Raw genomic sequence first — 12,360 nt, forward strand, 5'->3', positions numbered from 1 at the left:
ATGAGTTTCAATAGTAGGTCTTCAAGTGAGTAATGTCCTTATTTCTAAGCCAACTAGTGTTGAAAACCAGAATGTCTGTTTATATCCTTGCTTTAATTTTGTCCCTTTATATCTAGAAACTTTTGTCTTACATTTGTAGGTACATTATGACTTTGGTCTGAGAAATATATTGTCAGTACTACGAACCTTGGGTGCAGCCAAACGATCAAACCCCAGTGACACTGAATCCACTATTGTAATGCGTGTCTTGAGAGATATGAATCTTTCTAAATTGGTAAGCATAAATTCAGATGTTTGCTCTCTTGGGTTTATTTGGATGGTATTCCTTGGTTGCTATTCAAATATTGATTCGCTATGCTCTTTTCCCTTTTCTAAGGCTGGCTGCTGACCCAGCTATCTATATATTAATTAGGTGTCAGAAATCTGTGAGCAAAACTAGAGGCTTATTTGTACCATTAGAGTGACAAGGGGAGAATAAGCAAGTATATTCAACCACAGGTTTTTAAGCCTCGATCCCAAACTAAGCAGAGATGGGTCAGATGAATATGATACTTGTTTTTGAAAGTACTGGCCTGACAATTTCAAGTGATGAGTTGCTTATGGCCATGAGCTATATAGGTTGCCAACCCCTGAATTAGAGCAGTTATGCTGAGCATGATGGCTCTTGATACTCCCATAAACAATACAAAATCTGTAATACAGAGCATTGAACACTAAATTTGATAATGTAACTTATGAAGTCCCAGAGAGTAGAGAAGGAGCTTTCTCTTTTTACTGGACTCCAAAGTAACAGGTATAACCAATGAAGTCTACTTGAGTTTGTGGGAAATGAAAGAAAAGTGGTACAAGTAAATAAGGCTTACTTTGGTTTGAAAAAGCTGTTTTTTTCAAAAGTGATGGAGGACCTAGGATTTGAGGAGTTCACACCCAGAACCTTGACACTAAGGAAAAGGCTTTCATTATTAAATAACCCAACTATGGAATGCTCTATAGTTGGGTTCATTAAGATTCATTCCTACGTGTTCTGTCTCTGTCAATGGAATGGAATGTCTAAATGACCTTGGGGAAGGAGATGCTGCCTAGGAAACGAGACAAGAGAGGCAGGAGCCCCCAGTGGCTTAACAGTCAGAAGAAGAAACTTAGGAAAGATGTACCCTAATGGATCAAGTAGTTAAAAGTGGAGGCAGGAACTTTGTGCCTTCAGACTTGCAAGATTCTGTTAATGTGTTCTGAAAAGAAAATAGAATTACTTCATCTTGTCTTGTTTGCCTGGGAGGGCTGACAGTCATGTATGTTCACCCAAGATATTTCTAGTTTGTAAATGTATTTTCCTGCTGTATTTCACGATCGTTTTAATAGTCTGCCAAATCTATTGGCTTTGTGCTTATTTTTGTGCAGAACAATACTGTGTACTGAACTTTCAAATGGGTGACTGAATGAATGAACCATTTTTCATATTTTGAGGGTTGAGTGGAGAAATCAGTTAGAATATTATAGGCTACAAATTTTCTTTTCAAGACAATTCCTTTGTCATTGTGCTGGGAATGTAACATACATCAGATTACTGCCTATCTTCTGTTGCTCCAAATGCTGATTTAAATCCTTGTTTTGATGGAGAGCTAGCATTTTCTCTGGTACCCTGGTTTTGTTGAAGTTCCTTCTTTTGGCATTGTTTAGTGTTTTCTTACCCTAACTTTCTATAAACCACCTTATTTGTCAGGTGTTATTTTTCCTTCCTTTCCTTCCAAATAGTTTCTGAAACATAATTTTTCCACACACAGCATACCTGCCTCACTGAAAGACGATGGGACTGAACCAATTACCTTTCATTTTGCACTCTTTCTGAAAACAGTTTTTCAGATGTTATAGTTTTTCACCAATTTCTGGGCCCTTGTGAATTTTTATCATTTTCAGTTTGTTCTTTTTAATGATTTCTACCTTGATAATGTTTCAGTTTTATTTACTCAGTCCTTTCTCTGACCCAGATGTGTAAAATGTGCATTATTCTTACCAGCAATGCAGTAGAAATATATTTAGATTAGTGAAGCGTGGTTTTTCTGTATAGTATAAAATTGTGATTTTGGTACTAGGTACTTGCATTAAGTATTACATGATAGAAAGCACTAATTTTCCTATTACTTTTTATTGCCAGATAGATGAAGATGAACCCTTATTTTTGAGTTTGATAGAAGATCTTTTTCCAAGTATACAACTTGATAAGGCAGGTTATCCAGAGCTAGAAGCTGCCATCAGCAAACAGGTAACTGTTTATATACCAGTGCTTTTTTTGTACTAAAAACATCTCATATTAGTAATTTTCCCCCTTAGCCAGGGGTGAAATCCAGCATCCCTTAGCCAGGGGTGAAATCCAGGGGTGAAATTCCAGTAGTGGAAATTTTGAGTAGTTGAACCGGTAGCGGAAATTTTGAGTAGTTTGGAGAACCAGCAAATACCACCTCTGGCTGGCCCCAGAATGGGGTGGGAATGGAGATTTTGCAGCATACTTCCCCTGGAGTGGGGTGGGAATGGAGATTTTGCAGTATCCTTACCCTGCCACGCCCACCAAGCCATACCACGCCCACCAAGCCACACCCAGAGAACCGGTAGTAAAAAAAATTGAATTTTACCACTGCCCTTAGCATACCATATTCTTAGCTATCTATCTTGTTTTATGATGAAAACACGATTTGTAATTAAAGGCACAGTTCTACCTTGAATTCCATGAGCTAAGAGACAATTCAGTTTGGCAGAAATTCATAGGATAGCAGATATGTGCTAGTAGAACTGACTAGATGTAAAAATGTCCTGGCAGGAATATCTAAAATGAATTGGCTGTAGACAACACAGGAAAGGAACCTTCTTTTATTATATGTTAAAATTAGGTCAAGTAATAGTAAAAGGTGCGACTTTACACCCAAGATTTTTTTCCCTCAACCAGCATAAATGGAGATACGTTATGTTATTAACTGGTCAACGTATTAGTCCTATTGAACAAATTACATCACTTCAGCTCCAATGCCAACATATTCACCTAAACCTGTCCTCTCTGCATACTTCCTAATGCAGACATGTTCAAAGGGAAGATCTGGAAGGAATCAGGAGCTTCTTCACATTCTGATAAAGTAGTGTATCTCAACCTTGGCCAATTGAAGGTGAGTGGACTTCAACTCCCACGATTCTCTACAATGGCTTGCACTGGCTGTGGAATTCTGGGAGTTGATGTCACAATATCTGGAAATTGCCAAGTTGAGAAATCCTGTAATAAAGCACGAGTAAAGTCCAGGCAGGGATTCTATGTAAATAAAGTAATTAATGCTGTAATTTTTGACAGGTTGAAGAGGCTGGCTTAATTAATCACCCACCTTGGAGACTGAAAGTTATTCAGCTTTTTGAAACTCAACGAGTAAGACATGGCATGATGGCTCTAGGTCCTAGTGGAGCAGGAAAAACAACATGCATCCACACACTGATGAAATCCATGACAGGTTTGGAAAACTGACCCGGGGATAAATAAAAAAATCTGCTTTGCATTTTGATAAAATAAATTAGTAGTCAGAGGAAGCTTTTTAAGGACTACATAGTAAAAAAAAAAAGTATAGTTTTGCCCAAAGGATTATGTGATCATTTCTGAAAATATTAGCATTGTTTTTAGCCATTGTGATGTTCTTGAAATCGTTTGAGAAACCAGTTACACAGGCAACAGCAGAATCTAAGCAGATCACTATTTCTAAGAAGTATAAACAGAGAATATACGTGTTGCTTGTTCACACATCACAGTAAACTGCATCTTATGAAACCTGTCAATAGACATTTGTTTACTTTTCTACAGTTTGTTTTAGATACACCGCATTTTTCAATGACTTCTGTCTCCAAGGCCCTTGTAATGCTAGAATATTGCCACAAAACTAAATTGTCTAAATTATTGTTATGGGCCACGGACAGTGAACATAGTTTGGATCCACAGAATTCTTTGTGTGATCCCTGCCAATGTTCTAATGAAAATATTTTTTTAAAAAGTCTGCAGAGGAAAAAGCTATACAAATTACTGCTGTGTGGTAGTGTGAGGTAAGCCTGACCATGAAGTGAGTTTCATTGCAAAGCTGTTTCATTAGCACAATGCCACAGAGGATAGAAAATTAGCAAAAATGGCTGTCTTCCTCAAGTGGCTTTGCTATCTGTATTCTTGGTCTAATCAAATAAGCTGCATTTAAATCAGGTTCATATGTCTTGGTCATCCAGAAGTAGTTTCCGAAATCACTTGCGCTTATTTTATATGCATTGAATTGCTAATTGGCAGTTATAAAGACAGGATTAAAGAAAATTATTTGAGTAATAATTCCAAAGTTTTTTTAAAATGTAAAAGTACGATCAAGGCATAGGAATATACCAATTGCAACACACAAAGATAGGTCCATTTCCTCCAAGGATGCTTTTAGCCAACCATCCTGGGGATTATTCATAATTTTCTGGAAGTAAATCTGAAACAGTTAAGTGGTTCATGGTGCACTGGAAATCTGATGCTGAAAGAGGAATAGTATGAGTAATACTGGGTTTTGCACACCCTGAGTTCAGCAGTCAGGTGAGATTTCAAAGTGAGAAACACTTAATGAAAATTTGATGGCAAGAAGAAAGGCCATTTGGCTGTTTAGGAAATGGCTGCTAAAGCAAAGGAAGAATTTTTTTTTTCTTTTCCCTGAACTGTCATGTATCAGAATAGACAGGCTTTTATTTATTTTAGCAGCAGTTTAAATCCTCTTTCCTCTTTAATTATTTGTTGAAACAGTTTCTCTCTCCCCCGCACCCAGCTTCTAACCCTGTCCTTCCTCTCTTAAAACTGAACAGCCATGGAGAGAAGTAGACCACTGATGCAGTGGTGGGATTCAGCCAGTTTGCACCACTTCGGGACAACCAGTTGTTAACTTTCTGAGCAGTCTGGCAAACTGGTTGTTGGAATAAATCATTAGGTCAGAGAACCGGTTGTTAAATTACTTGAATCCCACCACTGCACTGATGTCAGAAAGCCTTGTATCTCCCCATAGATTGTATTGCCTTCATTGTTGACTTCACAGTGCCAAGGGTTCAGCTAACAATTTTGTGTGCTAGCTGAGCATCTGACTTCAAAGCCTGCAATCCTGGGCTACCTATGTGAGATAATAGATTTTAAGGTATTTACTTGTAGAAAGGTTATGCAGTGTTTCAAATTAAAAGGGATAACGGATACATGCATGTGCAACACCTTTTGCTAACTTCTTAAACCAAAATGTGTCTTTTCCTGAAATTGCATTGTAGCTGCAGGGAACAGCCATCCAATCCCAGGGAATGACAAAACTGCTTTAATCAGTTGCCAACAGATGCAACAAGAATGGCCCACATGCTTCAAACATATTATTTCCTTTAAATCCAAAGAGCTAGCCAGTGTTAATTGGTAATAACTACCACCTAATGGGTCTTTGCTGCACAAAATCTGTAAATGTTAGATCTAAAGATATTTTTAAAAAACCAATTTAATTGCAGTGAAATGTGCTGGAGGTAATACTATGGTGAGGAGGGGACAGCAAGTCTCCCTGCTTAAAATGAACAAAGAAGAGATTAACCGTCGTGAATGCCTACATGTGTACAATGCCTGAAGCAGTTTAATGCTTCTTTTAATAATGTTCAACACGAAAACGTATATGTTCATAAAAATCATGCAAATGTGTGTAAATGTATATGCTTATTTAACATGCTTTGTTAACTTCAAGTTGCAAGTGCAAAACACAAATCATTCCTTTTGTTGCTCACCCAATACAATTCTTGTACTTAAAGAACAAAGCTAAAACAATTTTATCTTAGATATTATTGGCCTAAAGCAGGGGTGAAATCCATCAAGTTCTGACAGGTTCTGGAGAACTGGTAGTGGAGATTTTGAGTAGTTTGGAGAACCGGCAAATATCACTTCTGGCTGGTCCCAGAGTGGGGTGGGAATGGAGATTTTGCAGTATCCTTCCTCTGGAGTGGAGTAGGAATGGAGATTTTGCAGTATCCTTCCCCTATAGTGGGGTGGGAATGGAGATTTGGCAGTATCCTTCCCCTGCCATGCCCACCAAACCACACTACGCTCACCAAGCCACACCCATAGAACCAGTAGTAAAAATATTTCATCACTGGACTGAAGTTCCCATAATGCATGACATTTATATTGATGAAAGCAAATGTAAATTGTAATCTAATATCACCTGGAAATCTAAGATTGAAGAAAAAATTCAACAAGTAGCAAGTTAAAACTTTGAGGATTCCTCCTATATTTTCAGTTTGAATTTCCCCCTTAATATGGCTGAAAATAAATGAACAATATTCAGTTAAGAGGAGGCTGGAATAACTTTAACATTGCAACCCCACAGAATGTTTTTACACTATCAAATTCAAAGACCAAAATCCACCCATTGATAGAATGCGATACTACTGTAGCAATGATTTCAAATGGATCTTCCCTTTGGCATGTACAGATTGTGGCCAACCCCACCGTGAAATGAGAATGAATCCAAAGGCCATCACTGCACCTCAGATGTTTGGACGCCTTGATGTTGCAACCAATGACTGGACAGATGGGATATTCTCCACTCTTTGGAGGAAAACTTTGAGAGCCAAGAAGGGTACTATATGATAATTGCCAGAGTTATATTTGATTATTCCTTTCACAGGAAAAAAAAACATCCTAAAATCCAGTTATTTTCCTCATTCCTCTTATTTGTTATAATATTAATCGAGCCATCCTAGTCTGAAAGTTAAGGAGGCTCATGGGAGCACATTATGGAGGAGAAGTTGCAATAGCAGACAGGGTTGAGTTTGGAGCAAAAGGTTGCCACCTTTGGCTCCCTCGATGGTACTATAAATAGAGTCATCTCGTATAATTGGTTATGGCTGAGAATGCTGAAAATCGTGCTTCAAAGCTATCAACAGACCACATACTTGGGTTAATGCAAGGAGAATGACCTGCTGATCTGGAAAGTACCCTGTTTTCCCCAAAAGAAGACATCCCCAGATAATAAGCCCAATCGGGCTTTTGAGTGCATGGCAATAAGGCCAAGCGCTTATTTCAGGATTCAAAAAAAATATATAAGACAGGGTCTTATTTTTGGGGAAACACAGTACACCTCTATTCCAGTTGGTTGCTGTATTTATCTGATTATTACAATAATGTTTTAGATACCTCTTGTTTTAGATACCTGAATTGCCCATAAATGTGCAGATGAGAAATAGAATTCTTAAATTCATGGATAACCCTCAAGTCTTTGCAGCAAGGCTAGGCAACATTTTCAGCCTCATAGGCTACAAGCAACATGGGATGGAATGGAATGGAATAAAATCAAATCTGAAAGGGATCTTGGAGGTCTTCTAGTCCAACCCCCTGCTTAAGCTGGAGACCCTATGCCATTTCAGATAGGTGGCTGTCCAGTCTCTTCTTAAAAATCTCCAGTGATAAAGCATCCACAACTTCTGAAGGCAAGCTGTTCTACTGGTTAGGAAGTCTCTCCTTAATTCCAGGTTCTTCTCTCCTTGATTAGTTTCCATCCATTGTTTCTTGTCTTGCCTTCTGGTGCTTTGGAAAATAAGCTGACCCCCTCTTCTTTGTGGCAGCCCCTCAAATACTGGAATACTGCTATCATATCCCCCCTAGTCATTTCTTTTAGTCTTAGTTTTAGTCTCCAGGCCTTTAATCATCTTAGTTGCTATTGTCTGCATTCCCTCCCCCACCACCAAAGTTTAAACATCTTATTCTATTAGCATCCTTAGCCTGCTCACTATGTATGGATACTTTTTGTCCTCTCAGACTAGGAAAGAGAGTGCAAAAGAAGCAGTTCTTATCAAAATTGCTGAATGGCAGCTTTGACAGATGGGGGAAAGAGAATAGGAGGATGACTTTTTATTTCTTAGGTGTCACCTGTCAAGGGCTTTACATGTAAAATAAAAATGTCAAGTATCTTGTAAGTAATGTTTCCCCAGCATATTACTTGCTTTGAGAAATCTATTACTCCTAAATAGAATCTATTACTGTTAAATAGAGTACTCTTTTTGGGCTTTTCAGAATTGCTGGAGAGAGCTAAAGAAAGAAATGATTTAAATGAGGCTTTTTTGCATTTCACTTCTCCAAGTTTAAGTAGGAACTTGTCTAAGATCATCCACTGATCTTCAGAGCCACTTGAGAAGTTGACTATAAATATCACACGGCAAATTAATCTATGTTGTTTCTGCTTTTTAATCATATTCATACCTATTCTGTGATGAGGAAAATGATTGTATCACAAAATGCTCTCTTTACAAGAAATGTTTTCCCCCCTTTGGGTATAGGAGAACATATCTGGATAGTACTTGATGGTCCTGTTGATGCCATTTGGATTGAAAATCTGAACTCAGTGCTTGATGATAACAAAACATTGACCCTGGCGAATGGAGATCGGATCCCTATGGCACCAAATTGTAAAATTGTTTTTGAGCCTCATAATATTGACAATGCTTCTCCTGCAACAGTGTCAAGGAATGGCATGGTATTTATGAGCTCATCTGTTCTCAGCTGGAGTCCTGTTCTTGAGGTATAGTTGCTTTGATGAGTTCAAAATGTTTGTATCATGGATCGCTTTCAGACTGTTAAAAATTAGGATATGAATGCAATTATAGAAAAATCTGTAACATATAAATGTATATCTGTAATATACATTTAGCTTTCTAATAAATTGGTGTATGTACTTCCACAGCCATTACTTTCAGTGATTTAGCTACTCAGCACCAATGATGTCAACTACTAACCATCTTAACATTTAATATTACAGCCATATGTTCTAAGTGAAGTCATTATCAACTCTGGTACAAGATTCTTCTATAGGAATATGATCACCATATCCATATTTTGGTGACCTCTATGGTGAATTACTGTAACATGCTATACAACTGATTATTCTTAACCAGTTAGAGATTCTAGTGTTTGTTGTATCCCCCAATTCAAAATACTGATGATCAATTTTGAAGTCTTAAAAGGTTGTGTTTCATATCTTCAAATTTTCAGTCTGGTGCCATTGTCTCTTCCTAGAAGGGCAACAGTACTAATGAGGTTAGATCAGGTTCTTGAGCTACTGGAAACTCATTTTATCTGTGGTCTGACATTCAGTCCAGTTTAATTGTTGTGAAGAGCTTGACAGGATCATTTAGTCATTTTCTAAAGAGTTTGGGTGGCATGTAAAATATTATCTCATGTTGACTTCCTCCCCACATCAGCTGTATATGGGAAGGGGCATCTTTCTGCTCCCTTATGACACAAACACATAACTCTGTTTCCTATGCTTTCCACATATTTCTGATACAATACTATGTAAACATCATCATATAATTGGAAGGCCTTCTGAAAAGGAGTAACATGCACAATTTCAGTATGCCTCTAATACTCCCTTGCTTCACCTTTCATTGTATTCCTGCAAATGGCTAATATGTAACCTCAGCTTTGCCTTCACCTAATTAGTCTGGGAAGGTTATAAGATGAGAGGCAGGAATGCTCAACAAGCCTGCCCACAGATTTCCAAACTTGAAAAGGAACTGAATATAGGGTTACCACATGGTTAATGAGCTATGTACCTAAGTTAGTGTTTACCAATGAGGCAAACACTAAAGCAGGGGTCTCCAAACTTGGCAACTTTAAGACTTGTGGATTTTAGCTCTCAGAATTCCTCAGCCAGCTTTGCTTTGGTGAGGAATTCTGGGAGCTGAAGTCCACAAGTCTTAAGTTGCCAAGTTGGAGACCACTGCACTAAAGGATTTTAATCAGTGCCAAAATTGTAGAGATTGTCATTAGTACACAGTATGCCCACCACCAGGAGATGAGACTGCAATATTCAGAACAACAGGAGAACAGTTAATCTAATCTAGCTAGCATGGGGAAGAAGGTCTTAGTACACATTTTTTTTCACCAGCAGATCTGGCTGTTGGGAACAGAAATAGTTGTATGTGGTAAAGGAGAGTATTGAATTATTGGGATGAGTAATATGATAAATGACTAAGCAGGAGGACATGGGAAGGGTGGAAAAGAACCTGATAGGGACAACTGCAAATCAATTTGGAAGGTCAGGACATTAAGAAAAGAGAAAAAAGGAGAGATGACTCTCATGGCAAATATGAGGGAGAGGGGACCGCTAAATGAGTGTAAAGATCAGGCTGCCAAGCAGTAAATTTTTGTAGGCACTGACAGACATCTAGAATTATGTTTCATCAATCTTAGCCAGCCAAGGGTTGGAGTCTCTGACAACTCCATAGGAATTGGTTTCCACCCTCCAAAATGAGGAAGAAATTGAAGATAAATTTGCCTTATCCACAGTAGTAGTCTGAAGGCTCTTGCAACAAAAGTGAAGACTCCAATAAAAGTTTATTATGTTGGAATTAGTTAACCAGATAGGACAACAGTTGTCCATATGATGGCTGCTTTGTGACTAGATGACTGGCATGCACAATTTTTTTTAAAGTTTTCAACTGCCTCTAGGACTTTGACTAGAAAAATAGAATACAAAATCAATAGAAATGAACTCAAGAACAATCATTCAGAAATTAAGTTAGTACTTTAATGGAGTCAGAATTAGAGAAATATCTCTGTCATGCTTTAGATTGACTTTGCTCCTACTACACAACTTTTTGCTCTTTCTCAAAATGTTGTTCAATTGATTCATTTACTGTGTTCCAACTTAGATTCACCATTGACATCTCTTAGTATTTGATGTTTTTGTTAAATGTTTTCCAATATAAAAATGGCATCTGATACGCTAATCTTCATCATCATACTATCACCTATATGGAAAGTAGATGAGGTAAAATGTTTGCCTCAAGTATAGACAATTATTCTCTTGCCCAAACAAAATATTTTGATGAAAAATGTAATTTTTTTTCTAGAAAATAAAAATGAGAGGATTGAAATTAAATTCTAGTTGCTCGATCTGGTAAATTTGGATAATAATTTCAAAAGTCTCATGGTGACTTGCTTTCAATTATAACAGGGTTTTCTGAAGAGGCGTTCTCCCCAGGAAGCAGAGATTTTGCGTCAGTTGTACACAGCGTCCTTTCCAGACCTTTACCGGTTTAGTATTCAGTCCTTGGAATTCAAGATTGAGATGCTAGAAGCCTTTGTGATAATGCAGAGCATTAATATGCTTCAGGGCCTTATTCCCTGCAAGGTAATCATTTATGTTGTTCAGACAGATTGATGATGATGATGGTGATGATTGTCACAACTTCTAATCAAAAGCATGGGAATCATGGAACTATCAGTAAGAAATCACATTCAAGCAAGGTAGGGTTTTTTTTTTAAATATACTTTTATTCTTTTCATTTATAATTTTTAATAAAGAGCCTGTTTGCCTTCCCCAGGGAAGGGGGGTTGCCCTCTGACAAGGCAGATGGATTGTTTAAATGCAATCTCTTCCTGAGCCACTTTTCTCTGCAGTGTGGAATGCCCATAGAGCAGAGTTCCCTAACCTTTTCAGTTTTGCGGACCAGCGAGAGGAAGAGGGTTTGGTTACGCACGAGTGGCCAGCAAGCACACATGTGCACGTGGCTCCATTTGTGCAAGCGACGTGCACGTGCGCCAGCCGCTCAAGCAAATGGAGTGCGCATCCATGCTCTTGCCTGCTGCTTGCCTAAGTGAGGATGTGTGTGCACTCAAATATGCCCGCCTGCTGTTTCTGTAGCCTGGTTGCAAACAGCTCATGGCCCACTAGTGAGCCGTGCCCAGAGGTTAGGGATCCCTGACATAGAGTGAAAGGTGCTAACTACAAGTTTACAAACTCAGCCCTGTGATTTAATTAAGTCAAATTCAATCACATCACGTGACATTGCGTGATGTATCATGACTTTTTTTTGCCTTTGCGGAGCTGGGGTGGGCATGGCCTGTGCGTGATGCATCTGACCCGAGGGCCGTCCATTTGACACCCCTGGATTAGAACCTTCCAGCCAGCTCCTAGCTGCTGCCTGAAACTGACCAGAACTTAATCAGTTTCACACTGAAGGCTTTTATTGTGATAAATATGCTCATTGGTAGGAGAATGAATTATTGTTGCAGTTGAAGTTGCTATCCAATGCAGTGGCTAAAGTAGAGCTATCTGTAATTAATAATTTGTATCATGTTTGTTTTTGTAACCTGTTCTTATGCTGCCATGGTTATTGCTTCAATCTTTTTTTTTTTTACTTTTCTACCAAATTTTATATTTTAACCGATAGCCAAGACATTTTGTATCTGATTTTCTTTTAGCAATCTCTCTCTCTTTACATACACACACACACACATACACACACACAATTTATATTTCCAATCGATTCCTTTTTATAGAGTTGTTTTTATTTTGCAGTCTT

At 38.2% G+C, this 12,360-nt stretch overlaps 1 protein-coding gene across 1 annotated transcript in view; it reads left to right on the plus strand.

Moving 5' to 3' along the window:
* The window catches only part of DNAH5 (dynein axonemal heavy chain 5), a 173,963-nt gene that overhangs the window by 66,515 nt on the left and 95,088 nt on the right, over positions 1-12,360 (plus strand). The window contains exons 39-44 of the mRNA XM_058177601.1: positions 140-274; positions 2,153-2,260; positions 3,332-3,485; positions 6,486-6,632; positions 8,329-8,570; positions 11,010-11,186. Of these exons, the coding sequence (XP_058033584.1) occupies positions 140-274; positions 2,153-2,260; positions 3,332-3,485; positions 6,486-6,632; positions 8,329-8,570; positions 11,010-11,186 (963 nt within the window). The remainder of the gene's footprint in view (positions 1-139; positions 275-2,152; positions 2,261-3,331; positions 3,486-6,485; positions 6,633-8,328; positions 8,571-11,009; positions 11,187-12,360) is intronic.

The sequence above is a fragment of the Ahaetulla prasina genome, chromosome 3, assembly GCF_028640845.1.
Source record: "Ahaetulla prasina isolate Xishuangbanna chromosome 3, ASM2864084v1, whole genome shotgun sequence".
Taxonomy (NCBI): Eukaryota; Metazoa; Chordata; class Lepidosauria; order Squamata; family Colubridae; genus Ahaetulla; species Ahaetulla prasina.